We start from the raw sequence: 20,033 nt of genomic DNA, 5'->3' as shown, positions 1-20,033 counted from the left end.
CAAAAATTAGTAGAAGAAATGACATGTAGAAACATAGTAAAGAAAAATCCAAAAATAATAATATATGAAGTCCCAATAACAGTAAAACAAGATGAAGTAATTAAGAAAATATATGACCAAAATATGACCAGCTATACCACTTTTGATGAATATGTAAAATCACGTAAAATTTGTTTTGAAACTAAACCCAGAGGCTCAACGAAAAATATAATTTTAGAAACAGATCGAAATCTTTTTAATTACTTAAGTAACGGTAGAATTTACATCGGTTATCAATCACACAAAACAAAGGAATTTATAATTGTAATGCAGTGCCTTAAATGTTTCAGATATGGACATACAGATAAAAGATGTAGAGAAAATGTACCCTCGTGTTCTAGATATGCAAAATCCGGTCATACAGAACAGCACTGTAAGGAAAACTTTTTAAAATGTCTAAATTGCGTAAGAGCTAAAAAAACAGAACGGGAATGTAAACATAATTCGAGAGATAAAACCTGCCCTATGTTCATTTTGGCAAGAACAAGGGTCAAAAATACAAAAATAATATTAATTATATTGTTAAATAAAACCTATAAGTTTCTTCAGGCTAACCTCCAAAACTCAAGAGCAGCTACCATAGATATAAATACTAAAGTTATAAACGAGAACTTTGACGTTGCATTTCTACAAGAACCATATCTATACTATAATAAATTCATTAACTTACATTAAGACTGACACACTTAAATGATGAAAAAAAAACTCTAGCGGCAATTCTTACACATAAAGATATAGAAATATTACAAATGAAACATATAAAATTAAAAGGTATAACCTCTATAATAGCAAACCTTAATGGAAAATAAACTGTCTTAATATCTATATATTTACCCCCATTCCAGGACTTTGACAAATTCAAAATATCTCAAAGGAACATAAAGGAAAACCTTATATTCTTGCTGGTGAATTTAATGCAAAATCTTTTTGTTGGCACTCCAAAATTACCGACGAAAGAGGAGAGAATATCCTAACATTTATAGAAGATAATAGATTAACAATATTAAATAAGGAAGGCAATATCTACACATATGATAGCATACATAGACAAGATAACATTGACCTGACTTTAGCATCTGAATATTTTGAAAATCAGATATATAACTGGAATGTTTCAGAAGGTATAAGTGACCACAATATAATAACCTGGATAATAAATAAAAACACACGAAATATAACTAAAGAAGAGAAAAGACTTCATAGATTAGTTAAAAATTGGGATCAAGTAAAACAACAAATTAAATTCTACCTTAATGAATATAAACGTCAAAATTTAGAGGAAAATATAACACAAATCCAAAATCACATAATAAATACATGTAGCCAAAAAAATTAAATATATTAACATAGAACCTAATAAAAAAATTTGGTGGTCGACTATGGAATTAGAACAGGAAAAGTTAATAGTAAAATTTAAAAACCGACAATATAGTCGATGTTGTAAATGCCAAGCGAAAAAAAAATATAAAGAAGAATATAAGAAACTTAGGAAAGATTTTAAAATAAACCAAACCCAACACACAAATAATACTTGGACAAAATTTATAGTAGAAGAATCTAATAAATCAATTTGAAATGTACCAGACAAAACAACTGGAGGAAAAATTAGACGAATGGAACCCATAAATAGTATTTTAATAAATAATAAATATACACTATCTATAGAAGAAACCTATAAAGAATTAATAAATTATTTATTACCATTAGAAGAAGGTACTATACAAACATACATACATCCAACAAACTTAAATCCAAACAATAACAAAACAGAAAATCCGATAACCATAACTGAAATAAGAAATGCAATATACTCATTTAAAAATAAAAAAAGCACCAGGAAATGACAAAATCACTCTAGAAGTAATCAAAAAGCTATTGCCCGAATTAAAAAAAAAACTAGAATTTATATATAATTAATTTCTAAATGAAGGAATTTTTCCTGCACCATGGAAAACAGCAGAACTTATATTACTTTATAAGGGAAACAATGCAAATTAATCTAAACCAAATTCTTACAGACCTATATGTTTATTACCAGTCTTAGGAAAAATTCTTGAAAAAATAATACTTAATAGAATATTCCCAGTAATAAATGAACATTTACATGATAACCAATATCGATTTCGAGAAAAAAGATCAACTGAACAAGCAATTAACAAGTTACTAAACCTAATAAAAGAAATTCCTGATAAAAATATAATAATAATCTTTACAGATATAAGTAATGATTTTTCTAAAATAAACTAGAATAAAATAAAAGAAGTATTAAATAAACTATCATTATCACTAACACTTATGAAAATTCTGTGGAATTACTTAGAAAATAGTAAAATAGAATTTAAATATGGTACAATAAAGATAAAACGAGAAATTAATTGTGGAAGTCCCCGAGGTTCGGTTTTAGCCCCCACATTTTGGAACTTAATAATAAATAATTACTTAACAAACTTTATTGAAATCCATAACATAAATACAATAGCCTTTGCCGACGATATTGCATTAATAATTCCAGGTAAAATAGATTAGAAATAGAACATAAATCTCAAAATATACTTAAATTAACCAAACAATGGATGGAAAATCAAAACCTTAAAATATGAACAGACAAAACTTTAGCACTACAACTAAAAGGAGATCTATAAAAAGACCACCATTGATAAAATATGATAAAAATAAATAAAATTTGTGAAAGAATTTACTTATTTAGGAATAATCATAGACAACAAACTTAACTTTTTACCACATATAAAATATATAACCAATAAAACAAAACAAGTATTCTCCCGTTTAAGACAAAAAATATGGAATATTATAGAATATATTAATAAAAATCAAAAAATTATATACCAATCACTTTTCCTAAACATAAAACAATATTCAGCCTCTTCATTTGAAAATAGATTATTTATTTATTATTTTATTATTTATAAATTGTGACATGCACACCAACACTCTGAAGAGAGATTACAGGGGTGTGCACGATACAAAAAAACACACACAATACACAAGAGAGACCACATACAAAGGACACAAAACAAAACAAACAAAAAAATAATAATAAACAAAAAAAATATTATAAATTCAAATACAGAAAATTAGTGGATTAAGAATACACAGTTGATTTAATTGGCTGCAAGTGCAACTAAAATAATTTACTAATTGGCTAAGCTTGTTACTATTGGGTCTAAACTATTATAATTGCTTATTAATCTAAAAATAACATCTTTATTTCTCTTGATTGTACACAAAGTAGACGTAAGTCGACTATGATACTGGGGGACTCTTAAACCAGTATTATCCAAGATGTATTTGCAATTGATTTTAGAAGAATAACAATTGGAAATAAAAAGATGGTCAAGGAGGGCACGCCGATCAAAAAGTGATGTTAATTTAGGAGGGGGAAATGATTTTTGAGTAATAAGTTTAATACATTTGTTTTGAATATTTTCAATTTTATCAATATCAGATGAATTAATGTTGTTCCATATTACTGAACAATATTCTAGTTTTGACCTAATAAGTGCTAAGAAAAGAGAAATAATGGAATCTGAATTTGAGGCATGGTAAAAAATATATTTAACTAGCTGCCCGACCCGGCTTCGCACGGTTATACCAATTGAAAAAAATTAAGCCACACCTCCCATTTACGGTAATGGTAAATAAAAAAAATTCAGTGAAAATGTATTTCAATGCTGTATAATGTACCGGAGAGAAAATGAATAGCACCGATGGTTTCCCGACTCGTGCACGCAAGGTACAACTGATGTACCCGTACTTCGCTACGGCAGTCTACAGGCAGATCACTCTTGCGCCGCTCATTCTACATGCCCCTCCTTGTGGGTACGCCACTGCCGCGCGATGCCCGTTGCCATGGAGATGCAGAAGGCATGAACAATGCAAAATCCTGTTCTCATGCACACAAAGTACCCACTGTTGCCTTGTTTTAAACACCCATGGGATCTAATTTCGGAAAATGTCATCCTGTGTAACATAAGGAACATTACTGTGAATATACAAATCTGTAAAATATATATACTTGAAAAAAAGGGCAATTTTTGATATTTAAAGTACCCGCAAAATTTCAACGGTGATCAGGACTGCACTAACAATGAAATAGTCGTTGCCATAGAGACAAATGAAGCATCAACAAAGCAACAGCCGTTGCCATGGTGATTTCCTACCAAAAACTGGAAATTTTGATATATTACGCCCCCCAAACTCCCCTTGGGATCGGATTTCCACAGAATCCGTTCTTAGTGAGCGTCTACATCACAAAATGAGTAACTATGCTAAATTTCAAGTCAATCGGGTGTATAGTTTTAGAGATCTCGTGATGAGTTGAATTTTTCCTGAATTTTCTTTGCTATAAACCTCACGGAGCCCGAGACCTTTCCAACGACTGCAAAACCGTGGAAATCGGTTCGTGCGTTCTGGAGTTATAGCGTCAGGAAGGAAAACCCGACTTATTTTTATATAGTAGATTAGGGCAAGTGTTCTTCGAGAACTAGAAATTAAAAAATCTACATGTTGATTAAAAAAAAAAATTTAGAATCAAGAATAATTCCAAGATCTTTTAAAGCAGTCATTATGAAATTAAATTCTCTAATTTGTACTCATAGTTTATAGGAAAATATTTCCTGGTAAAGGAAATTATTTTTGTTTTATCATGATTAAGACGGACAAGATTTGATTTGCACCAAAGATTAACTGCCTTGATGTCGGATTGCAATAAAATGCAATCATTGACTGAGATAATTTTTCTACAGATTTTAAGATCATCTGCAAACAGAACACCAGTAGAGTGGGACAAGAAATGTGTGATATCATCGATATATAGATTAAAAAGTAAAGGAGATAAAGTACCGCCCTGAGGAACACCAGAACAAGCATTGTGAAGAGTTGAAGTACAGTTGTTAATAGAGACAAAGAAACTTCTGTTACTGAGGTAACTCGAAAACCAATTAACAAAGTTGTCAGATAAACGAATATTTGATAGTTTAACAAGTAGAAGTGGAAGACTAACAGAATCGAAAGCTTTGGCTAGATCAAAGTAACAGGCATCAACCTGGCCCCTGTTAGTGACTTCATAGTAGATAAGATTGAGGACGGTAATTAAATTTGTAGCAGTAGACATTCCAATTCTAAAGGATGGTGCTCTCTTCCGCGCCTGTGTGGGGGGTAGGGGGCTGGGTGGCGCTCTTCTCCGCGCCTGCGGCGGGGGGTAGGGGGCTGGGTGGCGCTCTTCTCCGCGCCTGCGGCGGGGGGTAGGGGGCTGGGTGGCGCTCTTTTCCGCGCCTGCGGCGGGGGGTAGGGGGCTGGGTGGCGCTCTTCTCCGCGCCTGCGGCGGGGGGTAGGGGGCTGGGTGGCGCTCTTCTCCGCGCCTGCGGCGGGGGGTAGGGGGCTGGGTGGCGCTCTTCTCCGCGCCTGCGGCGGGGGGTAGGGGGCTGGGTGGCGCTCTTCGCCACGCCTGCGGCGGGGGGTAGGGGGCTGGGTGGCGCTCTTCTCCGCGCCTGTGACGGGGGGTAGGGGGCTGGGTGGCGCTCTTCTCCGCGCCTGCGGCGGGGGGTAGGGGGCTGGGTGGCGCTCTTCTCCGCGCCTGCGGCGGGGGGTAGGGGGCTGGGTGGCGCTCTTCTCCGCGCCTGCGGCGGGGGGTAGGGGGCTGGGTGGCGCTCTTTTCCGCGCCTGCGGCGGGGGGTAGGGGGCTGGGTGGCGCTCTTCTCCGCGCCTGTGGCGGGGGGTAGGGGGCTGGGTGGCGCTCTTCTCCGTGCCTGTAACGGGGGGTAGGGGGCTGGGTGGCGCTCTTCTCCGCGCCTGTGGCGGGGTGTTGGGGGATGGGTGGCGCTCTTCTCCGCGCCTGTGGCGGGGGGTAGGGGGCTGGGTGGCGCTCTTCTCCGCGCCTGTGGCGGGGGGTAGGGGGCTGGGTGGCGCTCTTCTCCGCGCCTGTGGCGGGGGGTAGGGGGCTGGGTGGCGCTCTTCTCCGTGCCTGTAACGGGTGGTAGGGGGCTGGGTGGCGCTCTTCTCCGTGCCTGTAACGGGGGGTAGGGGGCTGGGTGGCGCGCTCTTCCGCGCCTGTGGCGGGGGTAGGGGGCGTGGTGGCGCGCTCTTCTGCGCCTGTGGCAGGGGGTTGGGACTGGGTGGCGCACGTCTCTGCCCCTGTGGCGGGGGGATGGGGGCGGGGTGGCGCACGTCTCTGCGCCTGTGGCGGGGGGTTGGGGGCTGGGTGGCGCACGTCTCCACGCCTGGGGGGCACACGGATGCTGGATAAGGCACGGTATCCGGCCCGCCGCTGAATTGTTGCCTTTCGCCCCTCCCCTGGGTGGGGGGATTTGTCGCTGCTTAACCGCCCTCGGGCGCTCCTCTGCCGTGACCTGACTTGTCCCTGGTCCATTTCGAAAGGATGATCCCAGTAGTATGTAGGCTCCTCCATTCCTGGTTTCCGTGGGTGCGTGGAGGGTGTAGCTGGATTTCCGCTCCCCTGCCCGCATGCTCGGGGCCTGGAATGGAGAGACACACTCTAGAAGCAAACTCAAGCTGTCCTGCCTCAATTTGTGAGGGAACGACTAGCTCAAGTAGCACATAGTTATTCGAGAGTCCAGGCTAACGACCGTCTTCCGTTCTTGTTAGACCTCTTCTTGGGAGCTAACAAGAACGGACCTCCGACCAGGATTTCCATAGCCCGGAACCAAAACAAATTTAAAATAACTCAATAAACAACCTTCTTCCTTTTTCTTTTTTTTTCTTAAATGCAGTGGTTTCAATTTCAGCAAAATTTTAGTTAGGTATCTCTTTTAAAAAATAAATATATTTTATTTTTCAAACTACCACGGTGGGGGAGGCCTCGCATCTTGGGCAGGGTAGCTCAGTGAGTGGGTAGGGCTCTCGAAAAGGAGAGCGCACAGGGGAGGCCCCTCTAGCGTCCGATTTGAGCGGAACTGTAGGGATTGGGGTGCGATGTCTGGTTCACTGTGGGATCTTAACTGTAAAATTAATGTAAAGTAAACTAAAATCCCGGAGGGCCTTCTGGCTAAGAGGGTACTAGGTCATTTCTTTTCTTTTCTTTTCTTGTCCGTTTTTTGTGTGAGTTCCCGTTGTCCCTGTTAAATTTTCTGTGCCATGTCCCGCATCATTGCTCTCATCATATTCAATATCAACTGATCATTTGAAACTGACCCAAAATAACCTCAACTTGGCTGCTAATTCTAAGGGATTCCATGATCTGACCTGGTTCGGCAGTTTACAGGTTTTTCCTGCCGACATGAAAAATCTTGCTCTATTATTTCAACATCAAGGTTGGGATCTGAATTATTTGAATTTTCAGGATTTTCTAAAAATCCTACGAAATCGGTAGTTTCACTTCTATTGGTACTCATGTTTGTACAAATAACCAACAACTCTGGTATCAAACCTACTACACATACAAAACAGTACAACAATTTTCCAAACCTAATTACACAACTCTGTACACCACACTGCTCCTTTCACTTGCTATTTCCGGCAATCCATCCCACGTTGTCCCTCGAAGCTTGGTCCTGAAGTCCCGCGATAAGACAGGCCTGAAGTCCCACGGTGCCTTGGGTCGCTCTGTCCCTCGATGTACTGCTTTCCGCTGTCTCTGGAACTCTTCACTCGCTGAAGCAGCCCATCGACTCTCGCCTCGGAGAGAGCCGCATTCGCCGCTCAGCTACGCCGACAGTTCTGGGAGATCATTGTCATTTTCCGCCGAAAATGTCCGTCTTGCTCTCAGGGTCGTGTAAACGTCCGTGCCAGCCACACGTTGGGCCGCCAAATATAACGGTTCGTTATATAAAAGATAAATCCCTATATAACTTTTACAAGAAAGTTCACGATTTATCCACTTCCGATAACAAATATAACGGAGGTGCAGATCTTGAAGAAGTCTCTGAAATGGATACAAGTACATCAGAAAAACAGCCTACGCTACTTGAAACAAATTTTCCATGCCACATCTCGCTAAGTACGACAAATGAGACTGAAAAAAAAGAGGAGAGTGGTAAAACATGCTCCCATCTACCTTCAAGAGGTCTCTGTTGGCCAGCAGAATCCAAAGAAAAAAAAAAGAAAAAGAGAAAAGATCCCTTATGTTGTCTCCTCTACTGCTTACACGGAATATTATGAAAACAAACTCACTAAAAAAAAAATGAAGAAGAACAACCAAACAAAAGAGAAAACACAAAAAAAGAAGAAATAAAGGAATGTGAAAAAGAAAACCACAAGAAGAAGCATTATATTTCTTCAAGTTCATCAGATCATTCTGAAGATGAAATTTCTTTTTACAGTGATGATGAAAGTGATGACATTGAAGAGAACATGAGGGAGAAAGAAGAGTTACAAAAAGAACTGAAGAAGTGTGCAGAAGACACTGAAGGCCATGGCAATAAAGAAAAGCAAAAACCAATGACATTGCGAAAACACACCAGCTCTTCACAGTGTCAAGTTTTGTAATAGTGAATTATGAAAGGGAAACTTTCCTGGCCAAGTTTTAAAAATCAAAGGTGGCCAATACTACGTTAAGGCAATGAGTATGAGTGGGTAAAACTGGAAATGGCCTGCTTCTGAAGATAAGTGTTGGTATAAACAAGAAGATGTGTTAACTCGAATAAATATGCCACAAAAAGTGAATGATCGTGGGACTTTCCGAGTGCCTGAAATAGAATCTCTGAGAGATATGGACTTGCAGTGAAAATATTCTTGAATGTCTGACGTGGACTCTTTGATAAATATGAACATGCAGTAATGCAATAAGTTACTTAATGCTTCAGCAAGAATTTTATTTGTAGTTTTTTTCATAATCTTTAACTTACATAAATTGAAGTTTTCATAAAACTTTATTGTTGTACTCAACCTCTTAACTTAAATATATATATTATATATATATATTATATATATAAGATGTATATATTTTTACCTAAATTTAAAAACCCGAATATATTCGGGCAGTTGTGCAAAGTTCTAAGAAATACTTAAAATCCCGAACATTTACGTTCGCTGATGTGAATTCGCTTTCTTTCCTGTAGATAGCTGCCTAGAACACACAGTTAACGGCAGTTACATATTTAGCTGATAGATATCACTCTATATATACCACCTGTGCTTGGTGTATCGCTGACGTACTGCGAGCAATCGATTTTACTTTAGTTACGTAATTTCTTCTTAGATAGAGCTGTAGTATATTTTAGACACGGGAGATGTAGGCTACTGTGTACTTCAAACAATCATTCCTTCATTAGTTTTTGTTACTTTATTTTTCCATAGATAGCATTTTAGATATATATATTTTTTATATGTAAGCAAGTAACTGGCGGGAAATAATTTGAAATTAGATGTGGTGAAACATTCCGTATAGTTCTTGTGTGCAAATATTAGTTTCTATGAACTGTACTAAAATATGGCGAGTGATGAAGAGTATAATTTAGAGTTTAGTGAATCTGATACTGAAACTGATAGTGACCAGGAATCATTATCGGTTGAAGATGACGATTCAAGCTCTTCTGAAGATGGCATTAGAAGTGCACGTCAGTGGGTGGAAATTGATCCTAATACATTACCTCCAAATCCATCACGGTTTCCATTTACAGGTAATGCTGGCATTCATTTTGAGCATGATCCTGAACAAGACATAACTCAGTATATACATTATTTTATGGATGACGAACTAGTAGATATTATTGTTACAGAGACAAACAGGTATGCTAGGGAAAAAAATATTAGCCAATGGAAAAAAACAACAAGTGATGAAATACACATGTTTTTGCCATTGTGTTGCTCCAGAGCATTGTGAAAAAACCTACCTACCAAATGTACTGGACAAAAAATCGAATTCTTGCAACGCCAATTTTTCGCCAAGTCCTTAGTTACACAAGGTTTTTGTTGTTGCAGAAATGTCTTCATTTTACAGACAACAATACTTATGATCCGGAAAACCACCCACAACCAAAACTCAATAAAATTTGGCCAGTTTTAGAACACTTGAACAAGATTTTACCATAGACGAAAGTTTGATGCTTTACAAAAGCAGATTGGGGTGGATACAATACTTACCTTTGAAGAGAGCGAGATTTGTAATAAAAAGCTTCATGATTTGCTAGTCACTGAGTGGTTACCTTTGGTCTCTTATAATCTACACAGGGAAAGGAACATCTTTTGATGAAAGCTATAAAGACATGCCCCAGTCAACACAAATTGTAATGACATTGATGAAGCCACTTTTTAACCATGGCTACTGCCTAACAATAGACAACTATTACACCTCTCCACAATTGGCTGATCTGCTCGTTTCAAAACGGACTGACGTTTATGGCACAGTACGGCCATCGAGGAAAGATATGCCATCTTCGTTTCGCAACAAGAAACTGAAGAGAGGAGAGGTTTCTTCTTATCAGAGGGGAAAAATAACGGCGATAAAATGGAAAGATAAAAAAGATGTATGTATGCATGCTCACTTCCATTCACACTGCCCAGATGATGACTACACACAAGAGAAATAACGAGAAAATAAAACCTGTGGCAGTGGTTGCATACAACAAAACAATGGGAGGAGTGGATAAAATTGATCAGCATCTAGCAGACAACCCTGTGACACGTAAAAGAGGGAAGAAGTATTACAAGAAAATTTTTTTTCACCTTCTGGAACTAGCTTTGTGGAACGCATTTGTTCTGTATAAAATGACAGGAGGCCAAAAAAGCGCTCTTGATTTCCGGCTCGATATTATCGATACGATGTTCAAAAAATACAGGAATGATGACAACTCTCCCAAAGCAGTGGGTCGTCCATCTTCAATCACTAGCCCCTTGCGATTGACTGGCAGGCATTTCCCCTCCATTCTACCACCAACCCCGAAGAAACAACACTCCACGAAACTTTGCGGCATCTGCAGTCGTGTACTTGACTGCAAAGGGAAAAATGCAAGAAGGGAGTCCAGGTACTACTGCGAAGACTGTGACGTTGCCTTGTGCATAGTTCCCTGCTTCAAAGCATATCATACAGCGACAAACATTTGAAAACATTCAGAAGTTGTCAGTATGTTTTAGTGAAATGAAAAACACTTGGAATAATTTGTTTTGGTTTTGGGTATGATTATATTATTTTGTGCTATTTCCATGAGACAGTGATTTTATGAGTACAGTATTGATGTATTATGTGTGTTTCTGCGGCATGATCAATTTTGAATTGACATGGACATGAACATTATAGGTTGCTTATGAGTTACCAGTTTTTTATACGCTTCCATGTCCAAACTCATTTTAGGAAAGTAATTTTCAAAAACTAATGGTCTAATTGTATGTCTGCATTTCTAGTAACCATAAACAGAAAATATATTTGAAATATTTTAGAAATACTGGATCTAATATATCAATGCAACATGTGAAACTTAAGTCTCATCTGCATTTTTTTCTTTAGTTTTGTAAGTTATAAACAGTGTTAGCAAAGTAAATTTTTACTTTTTGTTCTAATTTGCTTGACAGGTGGGTATCTATTTTTTTTAACATCAGAAATGTGACTTTCCAATAGGCAAAAAAAATATATATATTTTAACAAAAGTATGTATTCAATATGTTATCGAAAAAAAACATATCTTTAATATGTCTTATTAGCATGTCACTATTTTATATTTTAATATATTTAGTAAGTTATATGTAAAATTAGTTATGTAAATTTTCTCTTTCTTGAGTCAATTTGATTTACAAAAAAAAAATTACATAAATAATGTCATAGAAAATAAAAAATTGTACCTAAACGAGTATACCCGGGCTTTTAAAATATGTCTATTTAAAATGTGCATAGCTGAAGTTCTTAAATGTCAACTATAGGTATCACTTTTTCTCCAGTGAAATTGTTTCATTACATGTTACTTATTTAAGCAATAAAAAATATTATTATTTTTTGACACAATATTTGTAATTTAATGATTAAGCTAAGGGGTTAATATCAATTATTCAGTTAGCATTATTTCAATTTTGTTGATTCTTTTTACTTTTAAACTTGACTGTAGCAGAAAATGCAATTTATGTCAGGTACTGGTTCATGTAATGTCAGCTTCATAGAGTAAATAAAGTACTAGTACAGAGAGGACACTCAATGCTATTGCAGTTCAACGTTTTTTTTATTCAGAAATGCCCTAGTTGCTATACAAAAATGCAAACTTGACAAACATTAATACGAAGTTGCAATGGCTTAAAACCGAGATAAAGTACCTTCTGGAATAAGACTTACATTTCAAATAATAAGTATATTTTAATTTAAATACAAAATTGATTCTAGAAAGTACAATTTGCTGTTAATTGCTGTTAACACTAATTTGTATAGTAGGGAAATTTGCAGCTTCAACTGAATTTTGGCGAGCTTGTGAATTGTTTTGTGCATGCATTAATATTTATAAATATTGATTTTATTTTTTTTCCTTATAAAAAAGGCAAATCATTTAACTAAATATCGGTAAACGTAACACATAATGATTTAGGAGAGCAATATTTTTATAATAATAAGTAAATTTCTTACCTTCGGGACGGTGTTTGCCTTAACCCCATTTCGGTTAAAAATGTTTTTGTTTATGTAGCATAACATTTGTCAAAATGCATAACATGTAACATATTTTCGGATTATAATAAATTGCTGCCCTTTTTTAATGTCCATCTTACTTGTCTCAGCGTTCACACAAGTAATCGTAGTACAACATATAGATCCCTTAACCAACATAAAATACATTCAGATAGGCAAAACATAGCTGTTGGTGTTCCTCTTTGTTCTGTACTAGGACCTTTGCTTTTTCTTATATATGTTAACGATTTGCCTAAAAATGTTAAGAGTGGGAAAATTGTATTATATGCTGACGACACTAATATATCTAAACATGGAGATAAATCTTTAAGTATAATTGCAAATATCAAAATTTTAACTAGGGACATCATAGATTGTTTATGTGTATATGATTGTATATAAAAATATATTCATAATGATTAATATTCTTGACGAGTCCTATACTACATTTACAATAAAATTGCTTATTTTTGTAGTCGACAATAAAACTACTATACTACTAATTTATGTTCTAGCAGAATCATGTTGATTGAGGTTAAGGTTAGGATTGTCGTAGGTACCTACCGAATTGCATTACAAATCGCAAACAAAACTAATGCATAAAAAAACGTGCAGAAGTATTTAATCATTATCACAGTCAATGTGTATTTCTGGCAAATTTAACAGCCAAAGATGTACAATTTTTCCACAAAAACTGAAATGAAGCTGTTACCAATGGCATCTAATTCTTTATGGATTAGGTGAAAGTACAAATCTTTCTCCTATCTTCACTTCTTGAAGACAGGTGTGTAGCAATTGTTAAGGGGAAAAAAACCTTAGTTTCAACATAAAAATTAAAAGACACTTCATTTTATCACAACCCTCACCTCGGTAATTGTTCCGTATCACATATCCAAGTTTATCCCTTGATTCTGTTGGCATGATCATGTATGATTTATCCGGAGGCACATGATGCTTGCTGTTTTAATTCAGTACTTGGAAAGATCTGGACATAACAATGATATTACAATACAAACCATGTTACAAAGTAAAAGAAAGTTTTTTCAGGATTTTTTAAAATCTAAATATATAATCATAATTCATTGTTACATCCAAAAAAAATTATATTCAGGATCTGTCGATATACTAAATAAAACAGCAAGCATCATTACCACAGGATCAATGTATTCAGGATCATGCCATTAGTATCAAGGGATAGACTTGGATACGCAATACAAAATTTATACCCACACCTCCCTCTCGACCTAAAAATAAAATATATACAAAACATTTAGAATAAATAAAGTACATAAGCAGCAAGTTTGAGCAGAATTTGAGACTCATTGACATTTAGAACAGCACCTAAGTATTAATGTCTTGTGTGCTTGTCCTCATGTGCGACTACACACTACCTGAAAAGAGGAAATTCTGTAGGGCATGAAAACAAAATGCTCATCACTATTTAAATTATACAAAACTTTTATTTTGTTTCGTTTTAATAATTTACACATACCTAGTTTCGTCAAGCGGAAACTTAAAGTAAAGTAAATTATTATCTCTTCTCTTGTTGTAGCAGTAGTTAACACAACACGTAGCCGAATCAGGCATGTTTCATAACAGTGATTTATAAAGTAGTTCATGAAATCATTGATAATATTTAACGAGATTACTATTTCAACAAGATTGAAACAAAATTTACTTAGAAATTTTTTACTAAACCTAATATTGCTTAATTCAACGCCAACGCCATTAATTATTGTGTTGATGGATAAACAAGTGGTTCAACATGCCAACGAAAACTTGTTTATTTTCTTTTAAGTAAATATATTACGAGGGTTATTTTTTTTCAACCTCCGATCGGCTGTAATAAAAAAACGGGAATGAATTGGGAGATTATTTTTATGTCAAAAGAAACGTACATCTTTACTCTATTTCTCCACATAATCACTGTGCAGATTGAGGCATTTGTCGTACCGATGCACCAGCTTTCCAATACCCTCTGCATAAAATGATGCCTCCTGCCTATTCAGCCACGTTTTAACACACAACACTCATTCGGCGATGGATTTCTGCTGCAGTGTGCCCTTCTGCCTGTAAGAAACGGATGACTCCACGCAGCTCGCATTTCGCCGTACAGTTTATCGTTGCAGCCATGATGACATTCCCATAACCAAGCTTCAACTGAGGTGTGAGTTGGCCGCTCCACATGGTTGGTGGAAGGGGCTAAACACTAGAGACATGTCGATTCGTGTACGAGCGATTAGGGTATCGATTTATGGGCATGCCATGGAGAAATGAAACTGTAATCACACTGCAGGGCACTGTTAAAACGTGGCTGAATAGGCAGGAGGCATCATTTTATGCAGAGGGTATTGGAAAGCTGGTGCATCGGTACGACAAATGCCTCAATCTGCACGGTCATTATGTGGAGAAATAAAGATGTACGTTTCTTTTGACATAAAAATAATTACCCAATTCATTCCCGTTTTTTTATTACAGCCGATCGGAGGTTGAAAAAAAAATAACCCTCGTATTTTCATTTCAACAATACCAATTTATGCCAGAAATTTGATAAAATGTTAAAACAAATGTAATATATATTTAATCAACGTGGTATTTTGATTATAATTTTCGTGCTCAGATGTTAGATTAAAATGTATAGCAACTAGAAAAATGCGATTGCCATGCCCTATGAAGTGTCTCCCCCCCCCCCCCCCCCAGTCAGCTCCTGGTATGTTTCAAACCCAAGAAAAAATATTTTTTGTTATTTTTCTAAACACTACAAAATAATATTTCACTGTTCAATAGCTTAAGTATACCTCTAACACAACTGAAGAATTGTTTCATTTCTTACTTTAGAGAAAGAATAAATTTCATGATGAAATATGTGTGTAAAGTAGTTTTAATGTGTCAGCTACTGGTGCCTTTACCTTAAACAAAGTTTAAAAGCTTTCTTGAAAACCCTAAATAAGTGATTATCAGACAATTATATAACACGTTAATGAAAGTTAAAAACAGCAATCCTAATATAAATTACTTGACAAAATTAAACTTATCTAGAAAAAAAAACTAAAAAAGTAGGCCAAAACAAGCAAAAATCCAGTACAAGGACGTATTTTTGACAATTACATAAAAAATAGTAATGTTTTAAAATGTCTGTTAAAATACAAAGTACATTCTTAAAACACACAGCAAGTGCAACTATCATCCCTAAAATACATAAAAACTGTAAAATATTCTTAGCGAGACTTTTTAAGAAATGTAAACACCCACTAACCATCGTTTACAAAACATATTAATAATGATAAATACACATTAACGTCTGACTATACTATCTCAAAATGTAAACACAGCTTAAAACATAGACTTATTAAGAAATATTTACATGCATGAAAAAAGTTTAAAAGAAAAATATTTAGCTAGGAGGGCAGGGGTCTTGCAATTTAAGAGTTTAGCAGTAATACCATATATGCAATTGTTAATTAGTATAAACTACACCTAATAGCCAATTGTTTTATTTTTCAGCCTATGTTTTATGTTGCACAGTTGGTGGGTGCCTCAAATTTTGTTCGCTTGGCGAAGACTTTTGGTTACCATTCTTACAAGATTGGTAGCTAATAATGAATTATTACGTTATATTTCCACTAAATGTTGTAATTTTTTGCTGATTTACAAAGGCTCAGACTTAAGAGATATTTGATGTTTCTCTTACCTTGATTTAAAACGAATTGTTTGAGTGGGAATTAAAATGGATTTATATTGTGGCATGTGTATGTGCAATGCTTAACTTTTTCATTTCTTCAACTTACAACATTTATTATTTGGTGCAAAGTTAATTTTCAAACGATATTCTATAAATAACAATTATTGCAGATGAAAAAATATTACTTATTGTTACAAAGAAACACATATTGCAATGAATATATAGTTACTACAAGTATAAAAGAATTATAGTCTTTCTGAACACACACAAAATAATTACTTAATGTAAAACAATAGCCTGGAATCTTGTTTAACAGGTAAAAATGTGCATTGTTGCATTTTATGTGAAATAGAGCTAAATGTTTTGTATCTTTGTTATTTTGACAACAGGCCTAAGGAACAAAATAGGAAGCTGTGTGGGCAGGCGATACTTAACCATGTAAAGTGGTTAAGCCAAACTGGCCATCTTCACGACAAGATCATTCTGTTAGTGGCGATAAATGATCTGTTGGTAAGTTTGCCCACTGTATTTGATGATCAAATCTGTCATTGATTTGCACATACATTATTATAGCTACAATTTCATTGTCCTTTACAAGAGCGCTAACTTGGTGCACAAACAAGAAAGCTTAACATTCATTCTTGTATGTTTTTGTAATATCATTCATAACATACATTGTTTAATGTAATGAATTTATGTTACTCATATTGACATTATTATTAAATAGAACTTTGATGTAGATTGAATTACATTTTGCTCATGTAAGGATTTCAAAACTAACTCTAGTTAACAAAATAAAAAATTTTGTTTTTGCAATTCTTCTTTCAGATGGGGACACCCCAATTAAAACTCAGGACAGTTCTGAGGAGGCTCCTTCGATTTCTGACGATAAGAAGTAGGAGTGTGCTTATTTGCACGGTTCCCCCCCTTTCCGCGACTGTGGAAGTGCCCAGAGAAAAGGGAAAAAATATTAGATATTAATGAATTCATTAGGAGAGATGTCGTTGCCATCAATGAACAGATCTGCTACGACACATCACAAATGAATTGTGAGTAGTTATTTATTTACTTATTGATTTAGTAGATATCGTTAAACACTGTGTGCCATCGGGTATAACAGCTGACTCATGTAAGCATCAGGCCAATTCCATCCATGTAGAACATGTCTCTAATGGGGAATATATCAATTTTCATTTTTAATACATTCTTTACCAACCTTGTATTTGTAATGAATTTGACAAATTCAAAGAAGGTCAATTTTTTTTTCATAAACAAGTGCTTAACGCTAATTTTTTTATTTCAATTTTTCTTTCTTCAATAATAAAATGTAACAAAAAAAATCGTGCTTATTTATTTTCATTATTTTTAAGAGCTGTACACAATAACTGTATGTAAGTTTGGCACGAGGAAAAATTGTAACAATTAAACCTTCAGTGAATATTATTGCTAGAGAAAAGATTATATGGTTTTATTTTGAACCTGATTTCGTAATTTAAAACCACAAATTTCGTCGTTATTTCGTCTTTTAAAAAAATATGGGTTTATTAAGCTATTCATGGTACTTACACAATATATTTAAGGATTGTGACATAAAAAATAGCAGTTGGGCCTTGTTGTTTAGAATCACATGTAATCAACATTTCAATGTTCTGGTTAAACATTTTCTCTTAAAAAGTACCATGCATTCTCAGGAACCGTCAAAAAATCTGATATTTTGGCACCAAAACAAAAATAATTGGGGAAAAATGGTAAAACTCACAATAGAAGCATATAAAAAGCCATTATTTAACACGCAGCATATATTTTGTGTGGGTTTATAATAATTGTACTAATGTTCGTATAAGAGAAAAAAAAATCGGACATTCTGCTTAAAAATACGGCAGCAGTAGTTGTGCAACGTAAGTGGGAGCACAGGAATCCGTCTAGACAGGCTGGCGGCAGCACAGGCGGCGGATGCAAGACGTCATACGGCTTACCTCTCCTTCCCTTGCGACTTCAAGGTTCATCCCTCCCAGGAATACAAACCATCGTGTCTCTCTCCCCCTCCTCTCTCAACGTCCTTTCACATGTGAAACTGTCAACAACCTCCCTCCCCTTCTCCAAACTGCGTGCAACGAAAGCCATGTTTGTATAGTTCATTTCTGGTAAAATGAAAATTTTTTAAGGGCCTCCGCGACAGCCATTTACCGTTAATTGTTTTGATACAATTTGTTTGTTAGTTACACAACATTATTTCTGCTGGAAAATCACTGAAACTTCAAAATTTCTTTAATGGAAAAATTTAGCAGGGCCGTAAAAGTATTCATTTTTACCGCAAATGAACTATACTCGCCCTTCCTGCCGGACAACATTCTCGGCGCGTGACGCATGGCAACTACAGTCGTGTGCCGCGCACAGCCACGAAAAAAACCTACGTGATTTCCAAACCACACCGGGATCGTCTGTGTTCCTGATATCGTGACGGCCCTGTCATGAGTATCAGGTTCTGGGGGCGGTTCCACCACTCGTGTTGTTCCTTAAACAGTCCTTAAGGTAGGGTGAAAGGTCCCTATTTGCAAAACATTTTAAATAAAGAGGTTAAGGGTGAACGTTTCCACAAGAACATGTTTATTTCCGCAGTTTCAACTAACATTTTATTCAGCACATATATAATACTCTACTTTCTGTGTCTTTATAATTACAATTTATAACATTCTATTTATCACACATAAATTACACATAATTACTGAACCATAGTCGTGCCTATCAGGGATACTGTCGTTAATAAATAAACCGTGCTGTCGGCCATTTCCTATAGCTTATTCTTGACCTCATTTGTCTCTTAGTTGTTTGTGCAGTTACCAACTGTTGCAGACTAATTTCTCCCAAGTTACGTGACGGTTTTAAATTAATTTATTACTCTTTATTCATAATGTCTACCGAGTGATTGTTAAACTGCGTATTCTTAGTTTTTGAAATGAGAGAGAGAGATATCGAATATTACCAGCTACATGGGCATAAGGCCGTTGTGCTGCTGTCTAGTGTTGAACCATCGTCGCATCGTGACTGATCACTCACCAATCGTCGTCTCGGCGGCGGAGTAGCGTGGCTTCCAACTGACTCTGTTTAAGAAGCCCGTCATGACCCTGTTCGCGTCTGTTAATAACAAAACAGTTCCGCTTCGGCGCCGCTTCTGACGTCATTACACACTCCACCTCCTTCCCTGTGCCTATGACCGAGTTTCGCTGCGCTGTGACCAAGGTCACGCCAGCTGAGCGCGCGGCAATCCCCCTGTTTGTTTCCGCGGCTGTGTTATGCTATCGTTAGCAAACATTCCCCCCAACTCCCGCTTCACCTGTCCTTCAATATTTCCTGCTGCGTTTATCATTTCCTCATCGTGTCCCGCTGTTCCTGATCGTCTGGCTAGCTATTAAAAAACAAAAAAGCTTTCCCTGGTTTCCAACAGTATTTTCGGCCGTTACATTATAAAGCTGAAGAGTTTGTTTGTTTTAACGCGCTAATCTCAGGAACCACTGGTCCGATTTGAAAAATTCTTTCAGTGTTGGATAGTACATTTATCGAGGAAGGCTATAGGCTATATTATATTATCAATAACAGTAGGGATCCTTACTAAAAGTCCAATTTAGAATCAAATGCGTTGGAGGGGGTTAGACGTACACGTACGAAGTGTGTGTTGACAATGCCGCAGGCGCTAGAAGTTTATTTCCTATTGCCTATTAACATTTTTGCCACGCACTAGATGCCTTATCATTCTTA

At 36.4% G+C, this 20,033-nt stretch overlaps 1 protein-coding gene and 1 long non-coding RNA gene across 2 annotated transcripts; both read right to left on the bottom strand.

Moving 5' to 3' along the window:
* Window positions 1–5,151: 5,151 nt before the first annotated feature.
* Window positions 5,152–6,712, bottom strand: LOC134531380 (uncharacterized). The gene is made up of 2 exons (XM_063367083.1): window positions 6,694–6,712; window positions 5,152–6,278 (listed from the first exon to the last, which is right to left on the bottom strand). Exons 1-2 carry the CDS (start codon window positions 6,710–6,712, stop codon window positions 5,152–5,154), a joined length of 1,146 nt encoding a protein of 381 aa, XP_063223153.1.
* A 50-nt stretch (window positions 6,713–6,762) lies between these two features.
* Window positions 6,763–19,505, bottom strand: LOC134531498 (uncharacterized). Its single transcript, XR_010075014.1, has 2 exons — window positions 19,335–19,505; window positions 6,763–7,939 (listed from the first exon to the last, which is right to left on the bottom strand). It is a non-coding gene; the product is annotated as an uncharacterized LOC134531498 (long non-coding RNA).
* Between the last annotated feature and the right edge of the window lie 528 nt (window positions 19,506–20,033).

The sequence above is a fragment of the Bacillus rossius genome, chromosome 3, assembly GCF_032445375.1.
Source record: "Bacillus rossius redtenbacheri isolate Brsri chromosome 3, Brsri_v3, whole genome shotgun sequence".
Lineage (NCBI taxonomy): Eukaryota > Metazoa > Arthropoda > Insecta > Phasmatodea > Bacillidae > Bacillus > Bacillus rossius.
This window is presented reverse-complemented; position numbering and strand designations above follow the sequence as displayed.